General features: G+C 42.8%; 1 protein-coding gene across 3 annotated transcripts in view; it reads left to right on the top strand.

Annotated features, from left to right (window-relative positions):
• Window positions 1–6,103: 6,103 nt before the first annotated feature.
• The window catches only part of Nrg2 (neuregulin 2), a 187,706-nt gene continuing 174,399 nt past the window's right edge, over window positions 6,104–19,410 (top strand). For all 3 annotated transcript variants that reach the window (XM_047556102.1, XM_047556099.1, XM_047556100.1), the window contains exon 1: window positions 6,104–7,036. In XM_047556102.1, coding sequence (XP_047412058.1) covers window positions 6,313–7,036 — 724 coding nt within the window. In that variant the 5' untranslated portion in view covers window positions 6,104–6,312. The remainder of the gene's footprint in view (window positions 7,037–19,410) is intronic.

Raw genomic sequence — 19,410 nt, 5'->3', positions numbered from 1 at the left:
GGGTCTGCTGCCCTTTTCAGCAACTGGGGAGTAGAGCCCTAAACTCGGAACACAGTCCTAGACTATAAATTATTGAATCATGATCTCTCTTAATTGGGAACTGGGACTACCAAAAATGAAACTTTAAAAAAAAAAAATGAAGCCGAACATTAGGCTCTAAAAATTTTAGTGTGTGTCCAAAACATATGATAATAGCTGCTTTAAAAATTGCTGAATTTTGGGCAAAGCGTGGCTGCTTATAATAAAAAGGTGGTTATTATAGTCAGATTGATAATGGTTAACATGCTAAGCATTTTTCTAAGTGGGTGATATATTACTATTATTATTATTTTTGTTTTTATTGCAGTGCTGGGGGTTGCCCTCCAGCCCCAGGCCTCATAGAGCTACACCCCCAATCCACAATATATTATTTAAGATCTACAACAAATTTAATGTGGTAGGAACTATTATCATTTTACCCATTTTACAGTTGAGGAAACAGAGAGAGAAGTTAGGTAACTAGGCCAAAATGTCAGTTCAGCAAGCAGCAGAGCTGGAATTCAAAGTAGGCAATTGGACTCCATTGCCTTCGCTCTTAGCCAGTTACTCTGGGCAGGTAGTATGTGAAGCATTCTGCATGAATTATTTCACTTCATTCTCCCAAACTCCTAAGAGGTCAATATATTATTATTCCAATTTTACTGGGGGAGAAAACTAAGGCTTAGAAAGGTAGAGTGACTTATATGCCACTAGTGGTGGAGCTAGGATTTTGAAAAGTTGACAAAAGAGCACCAGGCAAGGAGTCACGGTTTTGGGGCAGTTCCTGCCACTAACTTGTGTGACTTTGAGTCAATCAATACATTGCCACAGTTTCCGTGTCTTCTTCTGCCAAAGGAGGGCATTGGACTACTTTGAGGCTGAAGTCTTTCCCAATGCTAAAATTCTGACGCTCAATATCTCTTTTCTACTTAGTCCCTTGTTTGAAAATCCTTGGAGGAAAAGAAATTAACCACACAGAACCTGAAAGTGACTCTGGAAGCCAAATTTAGAAAACAGATCTCAAAAGGAGAAAAAAAGAAGTTTATAAAATGTCTTTATTTAGAAAGTGAACTATCCTGCAAGGTGTTTGGCTTGATTTGTGAGACTTCGTGACCAGCTGCAGGCCATACATATCTCCTTGCCTGGCCAGTTCTCCTGGGAGTAGTAGGTCGTGGAACCTGGATCAGTGGTCCTTTCTGGCCTGCTAAACTGGCTGAAGCTGGAAGAAGCCCATCTTGTGTGGGAGGGATCTGAGAGAAGAAGCCAAGTTTTTCATGTGGGTGTTCTATCTTGAATTCAGAATGTCTATACCATTCTGTCTACTTCTGTTTTTGTTCTTAGTGATTATTATATAGTGACACAGCCCACTGCTACCATGAACCATTTTTTTTTCCCACAACCATGTGGTAAGCCATGGTGTAGTGAACAGGACTGGCTTCCATGTCTCCTTGTGGCTTTGTTCAACAGTGTGAACTTGAGTTTGTGATAAATCTTGGCAAAAACACTATCCGTAGCTTTATGATCTTGAGAAAGTCACTTAGATTCTCTAGTCTCTTTCTCTCACTGTTTTCTAAGATGATGCTTATACTACTTGCTCTCCAGGACTATGAATTTCGAATATATGATGTGTGGAAGGAGTCTGGAAAGATTAGACCTTCCAGATGACAAGGAAAGTGAGGTTGAGAGAATGCCTGTCACCCGGAGAGAGCTGGTGGTAGTGTGCATGAAGTAGGTGCTTTGGCAATGGGCAGGCCTGTTAAGACTCCTGACTCCTCCTATCACTTGGGCAAGTTATTAAACCTCTAAAAGTCTTTTCAGTTTGTAAAATGCAAAAATTTTGAGAGATGAAAATAATAAACATGAAGTTTCCAACACAGAATAAGTCATTCAAATGGCAGCTATTATTAGTTTTATTATCAATTGTTTAGTTATGATGCAGAATTAGGAGGCTCAGAATATCAGGTCTTATTTTCTAAGACATGCTTACTAATTCATTTTGAACTCTGGGAAAAGGCCAGTATGGAATTGGTTATCCTCTAATAACAAATACCTGCTCTCCTATACTAAGTGGCAGAGGTTAATTCTGGAAGTTTATTCTCATAACAACACACCTTGAAGAAATTTGGACAGCTGCCTTTCTCTGCCTCATCTTCTGTGAGGATTTTTTTTTTTTTTTTGGTACTGGGGATTAAACCCAGGAACACTTTACTACTGAGCTACATCCTCAGTTACATTCCTAGTCCTTTTTGATTTTTATTTTGAGACAGGTTCTCACTAAGTTGCTTAGGGTCTTGCTAAATTGCTAAGGTTGGCCTTGAACTTGGGGTCCTCATGCCTTGTGTGTCATTGTGCCAGCTTACCTTTGCATTCTAAGGCTCTCTGAAACAGTATATAATTAAGGGGAGATAATTCTCAATACTTTTTAGCAGAAGAATCTCATTTAAAGGTTAAAAAAAAAAACTCAAGCAATCCCATATAATAGTGCTACCTTAAGTAGGCTTTGATTGTGAAAATACCTGATAAAAATTCAACAACGAAGTGTTCTGTCTTTAAAATATATTTTTAAAAAGGTAGTACATGTACTTAATACACAATTCACAAGATAGAAAATGAAATACCTTGGAAATGTTCTTGCACCCAAACCTTCAATCACACACTGCCCTTACCCAGAACCAACTACTGTTTCACTTTCTGCTATGTCCTTTCAGAGGTAATTTATGTACTACAAACCTTTACATCCACCCTCTCTTCGTAGTGGTGCTGAGACTCATGCATACTCTGCTACTTAGTTGTATCTGCAATCCACATATCTATCTTTTTTTTAACAAGACGAAATGGTAGCATGACTTACCACTCTTCACTCTTCTTCACCTCGCTTTTTTCACTTAATATGTCTTGATATACTTTAAAATGGATGTGTAAAAAGAAGAGTTTTTTTTTTCTTTTTTACCATGGTAGCAGGACCTTACACATGCTTGGCATGCACTCCACCACTGAGCTACCCCCTCAGCCCTGTGAATATATATTTTTTATTCATCAAGTAATCTACTGTTGATTTTTTATTTTTGCTGTTAGAAACAGAGTCTGGCACATACTACACAAATGCTCTACCCATCAGCCATATCCCCAGTCCTTGTTATTTTTTATTTTGAGCCAGAGTTTCATTAACTTGCTGAGGATCTTGCTAAGCTGCTGAGGCTGACCTCAAACTTGTGATCCTCTTGCCTCAGCCTCCAGACTGACTGGGATTTCAGGCATGTGTCACCACACACAGCTGCTTTATTTTTTTGGGTGGTACTAAGGATCAAACTCAGGATTTCACAGATGCTAGGTGAATACCACTGACCTATTTCCTCAGCCCCCCAGCTGCATTTTTGAACATACAGAAAATCCTAGTATGCAATAACTGCACACCACTTAGAGATTCTCAGCCTTGTGTTTGGGAACTGTTGGTGTAACTCAAATATCAACAATATTCAATATTAATTTTGGCCCCTACTCTGTGCCAGGTATTGTTCTAAGCATGTTACACATATTATGTCCCATAATACACATCCTTCTCATTCTTCCAGTATCAGATTAAATATTATTTCCTCAAAGAAGCCTTCGTTTATCCAAGTTGACCTCCCTCTTCCCTTTCCATTATTCCCTATCATTTCATCCTGTTTATTTCCTTCAGAATACTCATCACTATAAGCAGTTAGTCACCTATTTGCCTACTTGTTTACTGTTGCCTCCCCAACCAGAGCAGGAGGTTTGAGGGCAGGGACACTGTCAGTGTGGCTCACCATAGCAGACTAATAACAAGGCTAGTGCTTTGGTGCTTAGCAGAGAGGAGCCATGGGTTGAGTATTTATTGACTAAGTATATAACGAACAAAAACCAGCTTTATAAGGTAGACCCTATTACTTTCTTCATAATCTCTGATGAAGAAGTAAGACCTCAAGAGTGAAATGGACTTCCATAAGCCCTAGAGTTACTAAGTTAAGAAATTGGTTGAAACCCAGCTAGGTTTGACTCTAGAGCACAAACTTTTCACTTCTCTTGCCTCAGAAACTGAAGATTCATACAGTCTTGTGTGATCTTCAATCCTTTTTCTTCTCTAGGACTTTGTCTTTCATTGAAAAATGAGAAGGTAGAGTTAGCCATCCTCCTTATAGCAATGTTTTATGATTTGATATCTGTAATCTATGAAAATAAAAGGAGTTAATGAAAAGACCATCAAGGTTGGCTTGATGCTTTGAGAATGCTAATCTTCAGTTCTTCTCCTCTTTCCTCCACTTTTTCACTAAAGTTTTGCTAAGCCTTAATCTATTCCAAGCACTGTTTTGGTTGTAATAGGGATCCAAACACTCAGAGAACATAGTCCTTGACATTAAGGTGCCTGGTTTGATGGGAGATACAGCTGCTTCAAACACTGTATGGGTCAATAGCATGACAGTACTTTGTGTGAGAAACATGGTAATAGAGAGAAGAAAGAGATTAATTCTATCATGGATATGCATGGTGATGGGAGGTATGGTGGATATATAGGAAGGGCAATGAGATATAATGCTGAGCTGGGCCTTGGGGAAAGCATATTTTCCTGGTAGACAAGGACTACCAGGAAAGGTGAACACTAGACAGGCGAATACAAGATATCATATGCAGAAGCACACCAAGAAACAGCACAATATGCTGAGGATTTCTAGGATAGGTGTGGACTCTCAGGAGACAGAACTGGCTAACTGGAAGGAGCACACCAAAGAGCCTTACTGAAAGGAATAATTTTATTTCAGAAATATCACTCTGGCCGTGGTAGGATTTGAGCTGGATGATGAGGCAAAAGGTATAGTCACCAGTCAGGAGGCTTTGCTGCTGTCCAGGTGACAGATGATGACTTGGACTTAAGGTACTTGCTGCAGAGTTGGAGAGGAAGTATATAAATTTGAGATTTTAAAAGTATAACCAAAGGACTTGGTGATTGCTTGGATGAAGTAGGATAAAAGATGAGACTGAAGGACTTACTGGAATGGATTGGGTAGTCATTAAGAATTATAGGGAATTTGGAGTCAGGTTGGAGAAATAACTGTTTGGCTTTGGATATATAGACAGGAGAAAAGGTCTAGCTACCTTCTTTTCCAGAATATCAGTCCTAGACTAAGTCAGACATCCTTGGGCCAGTTTCCTGGGCGGCCAAGACAGGGATGAAATTCTCAAAGTCCTCACTAGCATTCCTGAGCTTAACATCCTTCAAGGATAAAAACTGACTACTAAAAATTTCCTGGACCTTCATTGATAGATGAAATGGATTACGGAGATACACGTTTTTAAAAAACCAGACACTGACTCCAGTGGAGCAAACTCTTCTGCTTCTTGTAAGCACCAGACTATTATAAAGAAACAGTTTTTGCAGATCAGTCTCTGGTTCTGACAGACTCCCAAGATGTGCCCACCTCCCTTGGGGAACTGATTTTTTAAAAGAAAATGGGGTTGTATAGCGTGCAGCCTAATTATTCCTGACTACTGGAGAAAGCCCGGAGTTTTGGGGATTGTACCCTTTTCCAACTGCCACCTCTGATTAAGCGTCCTTGCAGCCTCAATTCTTTACAAAATCATGGGCTGGGATCCTTCCCCGCCTCAACTCGAATATCCAGCGCTCACCAGGCGGTGGCAGGGACGAGCACGTGTGCTTGTTTAGGGGCCCGCTTCCAGGGTCCTCCTAGGGAAGGGGATAGCTCAGGAGGTTAGAGGCCGGAGTGCACCATTCTGACTGGTAACCTCCCTGGTTCTTAGAGCTGACGGTCAAAGACAGGGGCATGTCCTGTGTCCCACTCCCACATTCAAAGGATGCTGTCAGAAGCCGCTATCTCTTTTCCACCCTCTCTTCACGCATCACCCCCACTGTCATGCCGAAAAATCCCAAGAGCAAAGGGTGGCACGATTCCTCCCGCGCCCCTGCGGGTTGAAGGCGGGCACTGAAGCAGTGCAGTCCCAAGCTTCCCCTGCAGAAGCCGCGCTCCCCACTCAGTCCGGGGGTAGTGGGGGCGCGAGAGAGCAAGTGGGCGGGCGTCCCATCCTCCGCATCCTCCTCCAAGTCCTGGCGCGCAGGGAGGGAGCGCTGCGCTGCGCCTCGCTGCGCATCGCGGCCCGCTTGCCGCCTGCCCCCTGCCCTAGCTGGGCCACCTCCCCGGGCTGCGGGTGGAGGGCTACGGGGCGCTAACGTTACGCTGTTTCCGGTTTTCCAGTGGGCTCTGTTTCCCCTCCCAAGGCGGCGGCGGCTGAGCGGCGGAGCCCCCCAAATGGCCTGGCCAGATGCGGCAGGTTTGCTGCTCAGCGCTGCCGCCGCCGCCACTGGAGAAGGCTCGGTGCAGCAGCTACAGCGACAACAGCAGCAGCAGCAGCAGCAGCAGCAGCAGCAGCAGCAGCGAGAGGAGCAGCAGCAGCAGCGAGAGCGACAGCAGCAGCAGCCGCAGCAGCCGCCGCCGCCGCCGCAGCAGCAGCATCTTCCGTCCCGCTGCGCCCCCAGAGCCGCGGCCGCAGCAACAGCCGCAGCCCCGCAGCCCCGCAGCCCAGAGAGCCACCGCCCGCTCGCGAGTCGCAGCCGCCGGCGGCATGAGGCGCGACCCGGCCCCCGGCTTCTCCATGCTGCTCTTCGGTGTGTCGCTCGCCTGCTACTCGCCCAGCCTCAAGTCGGTGCAGGACCAGGCGTACAAGGCACCCGTAGTGGTGGAGGGCAAGGTACAGGGACTGGCTCCGGCCGGCGGCTCCAGCTCCAACAGCACCCGCGAGCCGCCCGCCACGGGTCGGGTAGCGCTGGTGAAGGTGCTGGACAAGTGGCCGCTCCGGAGTGGGGGGCTGCAGCGCGAGCAGGTGATCAGCGTGGGCTCCTGTGCGCCTCTCGAAAGGAACCAGCGCTACATCTTTTTCCTGGAGCCCACGGAGCAGCCCTTAGTCTTTAAGACGGCCTTTGCCCCACTCGACACCAACAGCAAAAACCTCAAGAAAGAGGTGGGCAAGATCTTGTGCACTGACTGCGGTGAGTTGCCCCCTCCCTCTGCTGGAGAAAGGGGGGAGGGGAGAGGTGATAGAGAATGGGGGTGGGGCAGGGAGGTGCTGCAGGTGCCCAGGCCTGGCAGCGTCCGGCCGCTGGGGGGGTGGGGCCACCCCTGGGCAGGGCGCCTGGCACGGGTGGGTGAGGGGGTTGAGGTTGAGGAGGAGGAGGATCAGGCTCAAAGTGTGCCAGGGTCGGGGGGCGGGGGGAGGCTCCGGCCTGTGCCAGCAAGGATCTGCGGCTGATATATGGCATGTGGGGCTGGAAAGCTGCCATCATAGCCCAGTAGCGGAAGGAGAAACACGGAGAGGTCCGGGCGCTGCTGGCCTGAGGCTCAGTGAGTCAGGAGTGACCCTCGGAGGCCTTGCCCGCTCTGCTCCCAAGGGCCTGCCTTGCCCTGGCTGGCAGGGTCTGCAGGAGCGACTGGGCAGACTCCCAGGCTGTGAAGGCCTCCGCTCACAAGTTCTCCTAGGGAATGATCGCCCCCGCCCCCTCCTTCCTCTCCGGGGCTCGCTGCTCTGCCATCCACACCGCTGGCGCAGGCAGAGTTGGACTTTTTCTGCTACTGTTTTCCGTCCTCCATGTGGCTCCTTTTTCTCCCCCTCCATGGTGATTGCCTGTCTTTACCAAGCGGGTAGCACAGCAAACCTCCAGGACCGCTAACAGACACCTCTTTTAGCGGTTTCTGAAGGATCTTACTAGAGCTTTGGATGATGATGATGATGATGATGAAATAGAGTAACTTACTTCTGCTGAATGCTGTAAGTTCAGCTTTGACATCTTCCTGGCCGGATGTATCCACTGCATCTCTTATCTTCATGATGTTGGGTGCTGCACAAGAATGCAGGTGATTAGAAACAAACCACTGGATCTGGAGATCCCGTGCAGCCAGGAATGGAAGTCAAAGAAATGTCAGTTTAAGATCTTTTTCTTTTTCTTTCTTTTCTTTTCTTTTTCTTTTTTTTTTTTTCTTTTTTTCTTTTTTTTTTTTTTTGCGGTGCTGGGGATTGAACCCAGGGCCTTGTGCTTTTTCTTTTTGTCCCTGAATCCAGTACTTACTTCTCAGTAAGATATTTAAACTGAATTGCCCCCTCACCGGAGTATTCTGTTAGCCTGTCCTGTGCTTATTCATTTTGGGGTTTCATTTTGTTCTAAGGCTGAATTTGTGGCATTTGGTATGAATTTGAACTTAAAATCACTGAATTTCCATAGATGACCTGGATTCTTATAGAAGTTGGTATGTTTACCAGTTTACCAATTGAATCTGGTTAGTGTAGATAGCCTTGAGTAGCAAAATATGTGTAACAGCTCCTTGGAAGTTTTGCTGCCCTCTTCTTTCTAGATTAATGCCTTTGACTTTTGGAAGCTTCCCTCCCCTGCTCCTTCAAGAGGCAAATTTTAGGAGTTTGGTTGTGGGAGTATATCTAGGCACTATGTTAAACTTCGATCACTTTAATGAGAAGAATTTTGGCAGTGTCAAAATAAGGAGAGAAAAATCTTCAGGGATAACAGAAGTTTATGGTTCTGACATTATTCTAAGGAATATTGTTGACTGCTTTTTAATGTGGTTTTATGCTCTGAAATATTTTATGATGACAAGTTGAGAACAGTTAAGAATTTCTAATTTTTTATTCTATTAAGTATTTTGTCTGAGATCCCTTGGGGAACTTTGGGACCATATTGTGCAGTGGGAAATAGATAGTAAAAGCATTTAGTGAACCTTGTCCAAGGACAGCTTCTGTTTTGGGCTTTTGGTGAATTATTTCTGATAGGCACATTGCACATCTTCACATGATCCCTAGTCCTGGCCACTGAGGATCTGATAGTCATTGTCAGATATACCCTTAGAGTGATGGGCTTCTCTGTCCCCTTGTTCCTCTTCTCTTCCTTTCTCTTCCCAGCACATATGCCTTATCAGTTATACCTTGTTGGTTTTAGTGAGCATTTAATAGTTTAATCATTGAATGCAGAGATCATGAAAGAGATGGGGGTCAGAAATAATAGTCTGCTTTTAGGTCATGGCCATCTCATATAGTTAAAATAGCATGTGTAGTATAGTTCTCAGAAAGATAAATTTAGGATTGCAATCACTGGTAAAGGGAAGGCCCTCACACATCATAAATTATCGAGGAGCAGGCATGTGTGTGGCAGTAATGTTTTAGAATGCAAAAAATTTTGCTTTGAATTCAGAGTGAATAGAGAGTCAGCTTGGGGAGTTTTACGTAAGGGGATTAGAAAGTAAAGGGCATATTTGTGAGAGGAGACTTGTGGAATTGGTGATGACAGAAGAATATCAACTACATTTTCTTATTTTATACTCTGTGGTTAAAGAAAACAGGTACTGTAATGGTATATTAAATAAGGAAACAAATGCATCCCATCTAACCACAACACCTTCCTTATACTCAGCAGGAAGTAGCTAACAAATTCATTTTCTGTTTTCTATTCTAAAGAAAGCCCTCTGGGCCACAGGGTCACTGGGAACATTTTCTCCTTGGAGCAGATTCGCCCATTGCAAAATAGGGAAACTGGCACTTGGAAACTGTCATTGTGGCCATTATATTGAGCAACTGAGGTTGAATTGTTACTTTGTTTAGCCATTTCCTGCTCTGAGTGTGTCTGGATTCCAAAAGGTGTTTGTGCTTAAAAAGTTGGCACATGCCTCAGTAGCATCAATGCAGGGGTCGCGTTGTACATCTTTTAAATGGTCCTCCTGTTGGCTAATTTCAACTGTGAAATGTTGACTTGAAGTCTGTGATCTAAGGTGGACAATGGTAGGTGGGGGTCTTGCTGGATTGACAATATATTGTCAAATGACAAATATCATTGCTATGCAGAGGGGCATTTTTACAGCTCTAATGTGTATCATTTATCCAAAAAAACTACCTCTGGTGGTAAAGAGTTGAGCATTTCTAGAAGATTGCATAGATGGAGGTGTTTTCTGTGCCTTCAGTGAAAAGGAGGGGAAAAGGAGTTGGATGGCCTTGCAGGGATTAGCAACTCTCAGCCATGCTATAAAAGCATCTGGTTCTGCAAATAAGCCTGTATTTTCAAAGATGGTCGCATATATTTTGGTATAATTACACCCCATCTTGTTGCTTTCTTATAAACATGTTTTTAAGCTCTTTCCTTATTGAGTAAATGCAGTAGTTAGCAATAAAGAAAAAAAAAAGACCATTTCTTCCATAGGGACTTTCTCATTTGCTATTTTCCAGTGTATAGTGTATTTTCTTGTTAAATATGAATAAGGTGTATTCCTTGGAGACTTTACGTGCTTTAGAATAGTTTTATTTGTATTATTATTATTATTGTTATTATTTTGTAGTACTAGGGATTGAACTCAAGACCTCATACATGCTAGTCAAACACTCACCCCTGAACTACAATTCCCAACCTTTTAGGAGAGTTTTAAATTAATTTGGCACCCAGAATTTATATTAGAGCAAGGTGGTTCACAAAATTCAGTATAGCAAAAGCAACTGCATATTTTTAAAATACTGTTTATTTAAAGAATCTTTTTTTCCCCAGCCAGCTGGAAACCCAGCTGTGCTGCAGCTTGAAGATGGGAAAGTGAAACTAGATTAGAAACTGACCAGTCCTAGTGGTGAGGACAAGACTTGGTTATAGATTGAGGGGTTGAATGGCCATCCTAATGTCATCATTTCTTGTCATGGTTGCTTTCCTCTGCAAAATGCAATTTTGGGGGCAGGAACAATGTCCTATGTTTTTAAGGGCTTCTTTGTCCTGGCTCTCTTGCTCATCCTTCCCAGTTTGGTACTGTGCCTTACTTTAGGACTTTCCCTGAGTGCTCTTTGAATGGATGAAGTCAAGAGACATTAAAAAAGAAAGCCTCTAGATTCATACTAAGACAATCTTAACTCCCTGATCTCTGACACCAAGTCTTGGGCTGAAAAGCTGAGTTAGATGATAGCCTTTACGTGTCGCTATGGGAACCCTTTTTTTCCCCCAGAGGAGTCCTATCAACTAGAGTACTTAACCACAAGATGCTTAATCATTGTGCTGATTAGTGTTAATGGGATTTGAGCAGTAAGAAATAAAGGTCTTGCTGGAGAAGATCTATTTAATTGGGGGACAGGGGAACAGATAACCACACCCCTACCCCCAAATTTAAACAAAAATAAAACAACTATTAGTTTGAATTAACCACCTAATTGGGATCTAGGGAAGATGGTGTATTAACAGTGTAGGGGACTAACTTCATCATGGCCTCTAATCAAAGCAAGTGTGCTTCCTCCTTACTGTCCTCTGTTATCTAGGATATTTTAATTTTATTTCCTAATAACTGTTAGTTTATCTCTTTTTTTTCTAGTTGTAGATGGACACAATACCTTATTTTATTTATTTATTTTCATGTGGTGCTGAGGATCCAACCCAGTACCTCACACGTGCTAGGCAAACACTCTGCCACTGAGTTACAACCCCAGGCCCAGTTAGTTTATTTTTTTAACAAAAATGTTTTTACATGTTTGGTTACATGGCTCAAAATTCATAAAGTACATAAGAATATATGATGAAAGGTTTCCCTCACCCCTTTCCTTATCTACCCAGCTCTAAGGCAATTGTAAAATAACTTATTTTTGAAACATTTATTTATTTAAAACGTGTATTTATCTAAAAATATTTTTCAATGTAGTCTTTCATTCTGACAGATGTATAATGTTAATTTTGCCATTAAACTGATTTTATGGTAAATTCTTCCCAGGTTTTATACATATATTTTGACCTACACAAATTTTCAACTATTAGGCTCCAATTATAACTGACTCCTTTTCCATCTTGAGTTATCTAGTCAAAGGATGCTCTTTTCCTCTTAATTAGTACCCTACTTCATAAGTATAATCTTTGGATTAGGAATGAAAATACCAACTTATTTTTCAGATACTTTGCCATTGGGAAGTTTTTTATGATAATCAATTTTGAGTCTTCATCAAGATGATCAAAGGATAGAGATTTAGGGCTCTATCACTGAGATTTAGGGCTGTAACTTTGTCCATTCAGCAGTTCCCACTGAGTAATGCTCTTGGTAATCTCACAGTAGCATCCATGTGGAAGTCAGAGTATTCCTTAGATGGAAAGAGAAAATTCCACAGGGCACAATTGCTCAGATTTTTATCCAGAAGCCAAAGACCCCAGTTATTGATGAAGAGTTTGATTTTGACCATATTTATATGCAGATGGTAAGAGTGTCCAGGGGGATTTAGCTATCTGAAACTGTTTTGAAGTATATTTAAGGCAACTGACTTGAATGTAGTGTTTAAATTTCAGAGGATCAGGGAATTGCCATTTGGATAAGTAGGAAAAAAGTAAATGTGCAAATATCTAAACAGCAGGAAGTCTTAACCCCCTAAATCCTGTTGGCTTTGTGGCATTTAGTAATTCTGAATATTGATTTGGGAAAGGAATGGTGATGTCAATATCAGTGAAGTTTCCTCTGTGCGGTCTTTAACAACTTGTTCTTGAGTCTTTTTTCAAAGTCTGAAGTGTTGTTAGTATAATTTGCACTAAAGGTAAAAGAAATCTGCCTCCATCACCACCAAATTTGAGTATGAATGCATGTATGTAGGATGAAGATTTTTGTCTTGTTTCTAGTGAGTTAAGAGGTATTTTTTAACCACTATACCTCTTTTAGAAATTGTACATAGAAATAATTCTAGTTTTTGAATTTCAGGAGATGACACAGGGAACTTTAGAAAACTGGGAAAAGTAGATGAATTGACCAGGGAAGTGCTAAATTATGACAGGTTTGAAAAATAACCATCTTATGTGAAATGGGACTCTTTTAATAATAACAATACACATGGATGAATCGTGCTGAGCTACAGAGCCATGCAAGGCTGTGAGAACTTAAGCAAACATGAAGGAGGATTAAAAAGCATTAGGATAACATGGAGAAGACATGCTGTACCCAGGCAAAGAGCCGGCAGGTTTTTGCCAATGTGGTATCAAAAGACAGGTTCACACTGATTGAGATCAGTTGCTGCTAATCGCGTGTGATGTTTTTGATAATTATGAAACGAGGTTAAGTTAAGGTGTCTTCTTTCTCTGACTAGTTCTGCAGGGGGAGTGTGCCACATGAACTCCGGCCTATGCACGTATTCCCTTCCCACTTGTACATTCAGTGAGAGCCAAATAGCTTCTCCAGGGACCTTCTGTGGGACAGAGGCCTAGAGTCTTTAGAGCCTGCCTCTGCTCAAGACCTGATTGTGCTGCCAGCTTCCTGAAGGTGGGTAGGAGTTGGTTAACGATTCATTTCCCCTCCTAGATGTTTCTAGAGTGGCCAAGGCACAGGAATCTTACAGGGTTTCTGTATCTACTAGCAACACAGACCCCTCCCAAGACGTGATGGTCAGATTACTATTTATTCTCTCTCCAGAAACAGAATCCCGTATGGTTTTCTTTATCAGTCTACAGATTCCCTGCCTGTGCTGAGGACATTGGCTCCCCTACCCCTTCTTTCTCTGAACTGTTTTATAAAGACTGAGAATCTATCTTTGTCCATTAGGCTGGAATACTTTATTTGGCCTTGATTTTAATATTGGCCAATTAACAGAAACCAAGATGAACTATATTCCCCAGAATTGAATGAAAGGCAGGTTGTGGTTACCACATGGCTAAATAGCTGGTTCAGCCTATGCAAAAGTCAGGATATCATTAATTCTATTGTGACAGCGATACAATTTGATATCCCAGTTTCTATTATTTAAAAAGTTTTCTTTTAATTTCATGTTTTAGATATTTGCTTCAATAAATATTGAATATATGTTTTGTGTAAAAAAAAAAATATGGCTGGGTACAGTGGCACATGCCTGTAATCCCAGCAGTTTGGGAGTCTGAGGCAGGAGGATCGTGAGTTCAAAGCCAGCCTCAGCAACTTAGCAAGGCCCCAACAAACTTAGCTAGACCCTGTCTCTAAATAAAATATAAAAAGGGGGACTGGGGATATTGCTCTGTGGTTAAAGACCCGTGGGTTCAAGTCTTGGTACCAAAAAATTAAAAAAGGAAAAAAAAAAGTACTTTAGGGGAGTTACATCAGACATAGTTCCTGTCATCAATGAGTCTACAATTTAGAAGTACAAAGATTAGACAGTAATTCAATGTAGAATATGGTAAATACTATAAAAGGAGAAGAGTCATAAAGGAAAGAAAGGTCATATCTGGTTAGACAATTAAAGAAAGTTTCTTGGAGAAGTAATTTGAAATGAATTCTAATAGTCAGAGATAGATAAGGTGATTTAGTTTGGGGATAAAGAGAGATAAATCAATTTATAAGTTAAATTTGTACAGAGAAAGCAGAATTCTCAGTAGTACAGGGGCATGTTTGTGGACAAAATAACAAGAAGGAAAGGGAGAAATGGGTGAGGTGCCTGGAGAGGTAGATTAGGGTGATTTTCACCAGACTTGAATGCTAGACTAGGCTCATGAGTTTTTTCTTAATTATATAAGTAGTATTTGAAATGTATCCCTAAGTGTTCAATGTTTTTTTTTTTTGATGATATTGTAAATGGTATTATTCATTAAATTTCCTTTTCCATTATGTTATTGCTAACACAATTGTCCCTCCTTTGGCATGTTCATTCTATCACTATTTCCTTGAAATGAAGCATTTTCTCCCTGTCTGCTTGATGAAGTACTGGGTGAAGGAGTGTGATGCAGACTTCTGGAGGGAGCTCTCTTCTAGTTCCCAGTCCTGAGCACCACCAGTCATGACCTTATAGGAGGCTCTGCCACTTGGCCTCCGGGAGTTCGAGTCCCTTCTGGTGCTGTGACCACAAGCCACAAGCATAATCCTCACACACTTGCTTAGACCAGTAATGCACTTCCTGAGCACTGCCTAATGGATGACTCTCTTCTGGATAGCTCAGCATGACTCTAGAGAGGATGGCTTATTTACTGTCAGGATGGAACAGGTGGATTAAGTAGCTGATCTGTTGGGTGGTGTTGGAATCATCTCTAGGTGAGAGGAAACAGCAGGGCTGCATCCAATGCAAACTTCCCAGCATTGTGGCTGGTTGATTTGATTTGGGGGTTGGGGGAATAATGAAAGGAAAAATTAAAAAAAAAAAAAAAAAGAAAAAAGGAAAGGAAGGAGTCTCAGACGGTGACATGATCCATTTGTCAAAGAGTGAAACCAAGGCCTGGAAGTGGAGAGTTTCTTTCAAAGGACACTGCTCACTCACAGCTGGTTTCTTTTCCATACACTTTTCACATGGGTTTTGCTTCTGGGACTCCCTTACCTGAGGCTCCACCTCTCCCTCAGTGCCCCATCGTACTCCCCACCTTGCTGCTCAGGACTCACTCTTGTCACAACTGCAGCAGCCTTCAGCAGTCCCCTGAGCGCTCTACCACTGAGCCACGACCCCAGCCCTCAGGTTGGGTTCTTTTGGATGAAATGCGAGGTTTTCCGTGAAGGCTTCTCCCATTCTTCTAGGTGTCATTTCATAGGGACTGCCTTCTACAAGAAGAATAATGACATTTCCTGGGTCTCTTGGTAACATGAACATGTCTTGGCCAACTACTGACAGTGATTTCTCCCAGATGGCACCTCCATGACTCAAAACTCAGGTGGTTCAGGGCAATACTAAGACTCTAAGATGTGGAACCAGGAGTTACCCTCTGGGCAGAGCAAGGCATGGCCACCTCTGAGAGAAGGCCCTTGCTACTGGTAAAGAATGGAATCTGTAGTTTGGAGGAGGCACATGAGTGGCCCCTGACTGAGGGGAGCTTGCTGTCTTGTTTCTCACTATGTAAATTATCTGAGTAGGTTTCCACTGTGCGTGGTATGTGGTTAGCTAAAAGGGCAAATGGGAGCTGGGGCTGAGACCAGTGTCCCTGGGAGTACTGTTTTCACTCGGCCAGCTTTACCCCTGCTTCTATCTTCGTCCCCACACAGTGAAGGCTCTGTGCTGCTTCTGGGTGGTGGCGTAAATGGTCTGCCTTATGCCCAGAGCTTGATGTACAGAAGAAAAAGTTAAAGCATTGATTTCAGATAATTCTGTGAAGGGATAACTTAGAACATTAGTGCTTGCTGGGGAGCTGTGTCTATAGAAAACATCAAGCTGGCAAAGAGTTCTAGTGTGTTCAGTGGTCTTCATTGGCCCAAGGTCACGAACTATATTTAGAGTAGGTATAAAAGTTTACTTTTCTCTTCTCTGAAGTTAGATAATAGCATAATCATTGCAGAGTAGAGGCGAGTGTTGTCATTGTAGGAGGAAGAATAGAAAAGGGGAATAGTATCGCTCTCTTCACAGGACTTGGAGTATAATCCAGCAGACGTAACTCTCCATTCTGTGGTTCAAAGATTACTTTCTTTGAAAGAGTTTGTTACCAACAATTCTGAGTTTGCGGGAGGAGCCTTGTTGCTGGCTTTGCCATTGGCCTGGACATGCTGGAAGATTGAAGGTAGTTTGCTGATCCTGCCAGTAAGGGGGATGTGGCATTTGGTTTTTCTCATGTGCCCTTCACATGCTTCTTTTTCCTGTCCCCGCCTTCTCAGATCATTCCATCATGAGCATTTCTTCCTTTAATCACCTTGTAAAAGGCACAGTTCCTAAGGGGCAGTCTTTGGTTCCCTTTTTAATTTATGTTTTTTTTTTTTTTTTTTGAATACCGGGGATTGAATTCAGGGGCACTCAACCACTGAACCACATCCCCAGCCCTATTTTTTGTATTTTATTTAGAGACATGGTCTCACTGAGTTGCTTAGCATCTTGCTTTTGCTGAGGCTAGCTTTAGACTCTCAATCCTCCTGCCTCAGCCTCCCAAGCCACTGGGATAACAGTGTGATCTCTTTTTGAAGGTTTCATTCTGCTGGGTATTAGCATAGTGGGTATGACTGCATGTTCTGGAGGCAACTTTTCAATTAAGTGAGTGTATGTGACTCTGTGACCGACAAGCTCTATCACCTCAGGCAAATTAACCTCTGTACCTCAGGTTCCCAATTCTAAAACAGGGCTAATAACAATACTTACCTCATAGCATTGTGATAAGGTTTAGGATTTGGTGAGTTACTCCATGTAGGACCACACTTGCTTGTAGCAAACTTTCCATGCAGGTTAGTTTCAGTCACTCTTACTGTCATACCATTCATTGACTGAAAGAGAATGACTTTGAATGCAGATTGATAGCATCCAGACCCTGTCTCTGTTCTCTGCTAGCTATTTGAACTTGAGAAAAGTCCCTTGATTTTGTTGACTTCAAGTTTCCAACTGCCTGTGGCACATTATTTGGGTTATCTATTGCTGCGTAACAAAACACTCCAAAATGTAGTGGGCTTAAACCAGCGCCAGTTATGTGTTATAATCTTTCATAGTTCTGGTGTTTGAAGGGTTCAGCTAGCAGGTTTAGTACCTCAGGTAGTTTTAGTCAGATGGTGGTTGGACAGTCAGACAGGAGCTGAGACTAGGCCATTTCAAAATTTCTTTACGGACTTGTCTAGTAGATGCTGTTGGCTGGTTTTCATCTGGGAGCTTAACTGGAGCTGAGTTTCCTCACTGCGAGAGGAAGCATCCCAGGAGAAGGCCAGGAGAGGGCTGCATTGTCTTTTATGATCTAACCTCAGAAGTCATGGCATTATTCCTACAATATTCAGTTTTTTAGAAGAGAGTTACTCAGTGCTGTCCAGATTCAAGGGGAGAGAATATACACTCTGCTTCAAGATGGAAGGAGTGTCAAAGAATGTGGGCATTACAGTCTGGCACAAATTACTTAATTTCCTCACTCCTGAAGAATGTCTTCATCCCCACCCAAGACCTCCCTCTCCCCAAATAGGCTCATTTGTTATGACATCAGGTTCAGGCTCAGGCACAGGGCCAGGCCTTGCCATGTAAGTAAGGTCTAGGTGCAGATGGGGCTCCTCCAATATGGTTCCTTGAGTACAGCCACTGCAGTACTGTTCCTCTTGATCCAAAGACCATGAACTAAAGGGACAGGTTGTCTGCCCTCCACCCCAAATATAGTGCTGGGATAGATGTAGGATAACTGCTATAAATGATTCTTTAAAAAAAAAAATGGTGCTGGGCATGGTGGTGCATGCCTGTAATTCCAGTAGCTCAGGAGGTTGAGGCCAGAGGATTGAGAGTTTAAAGCCAGCCTTAGCAACTTAGCAAGGTGCTAAGCAACTCAGTGAGACCCTGTCTCTAAATAAAATACAAAAAAGGGCTGGGGATGTGAATCAGTGGTTGAGTGCCCCTGAGTTCAATTCCTGGTACTTAAAAAAAAAAAAAAGAAAGTAATGCTTGCATTTTAAAATGACTTTATTTTAAATTTTGAAATAATTTCAGAATTATAAGAAAGGTGTGAAAATAGCACTCCCAACTACTCTTTGCCCAGCTTCCCTAAATAACATAATGGCTGAAATTATCAAACCACTTAGAAAGTGGGGAAGCCTCAGCCACTAGTCCATAGCAGTTCCAAAATCCAGCATGGCATGTGAGGAGGGACCTGGAAGGTTCTTCAGGGTTCTTGGTTCTACCCTGTGGGATCCTGATTCTGCCCTCTGGATTAGCCTTCCTTTTCCACCAAATTCAGCCTGTTTGTCACTAAGTAATTTCCTCAGCCTGCTTTCTCTTATAGATACCCCTTTTAGTCTACCTTGGGGCTGTTCCTGCTAGTACAATTATTTCTTAAGATGTGTGGCTTTCCAGTGACTCTTATTGGGGTTCACTACATTAGACAAAAACTAAACTCACAAATCTTACCAAGGTAAACTCTTCCCTACATTAAGCACCCTGTGAGGCTGCTGTGGGACAATACCCTTACGGTTAGTGAAACCCTGTTCTTTAATGGAAAGAATCTGTGAGGCATGTCCTTAAGATCCATGGAGGGCCTTTTGTCTGTCTCAAGATCCTTTGAGGTGTTGCCTTTGATCTTTCTGAGGTCTTAACAAAGGGTACAAATCAAAATGTTTTAAACTGAGTTCAGTGTCTTCCTACCATATCCCATTCTGGTTAGGACACTCCCATCTCAGATAACAACACCTATCTAGTCTCCCAAGCTATTAGAAACGTCAGAGTCACCTCTGACTTCTTTTTCACCTTGCCCCCTGTTTGTAGTCCATTAACAAGTCATAGTAGCTTTTACTTCTGCAGTCTCTTCAGCCCATTCACAATGCTCTAGCTGAGTGCTATATCCCACCTAAAATGCCATAGTAGCCATCGATGGAATTCCCTACCTTCAGAGTCTCTGATCTCTTCCATCTATCATCACTGGTGGCATTTGCTTTCTAAACAAGATATCTCTCCCCAACCCAGAAATCTTCTGTAGCTTCTCATTGTCTGTGGAGCAAACTGAAACTCCTTCACAGGATACACAAAGCTTTCCCCAGTGTGGCCCCCACATGC

The sequence above is a fragment of the Sciurus carolinensis genome, chromosome 6 (assembly GCF_902686445.1).
Source record: "Sciurus carolinensis chromosome 6, mSciCar1.2, whole genome shotgun sequence".
Lineage (NCBI taxonomy): Eukaryota > Metazoa > Chordata > Mammalia > Rodentia > Sciuridae > Sciurus > Sciurus carolinensis.
The sequence above is the reverse complement of the archived record's forward strand: the minus strand, read 5'-3'. Positions and strand labels throughout refer to the sequence as shown.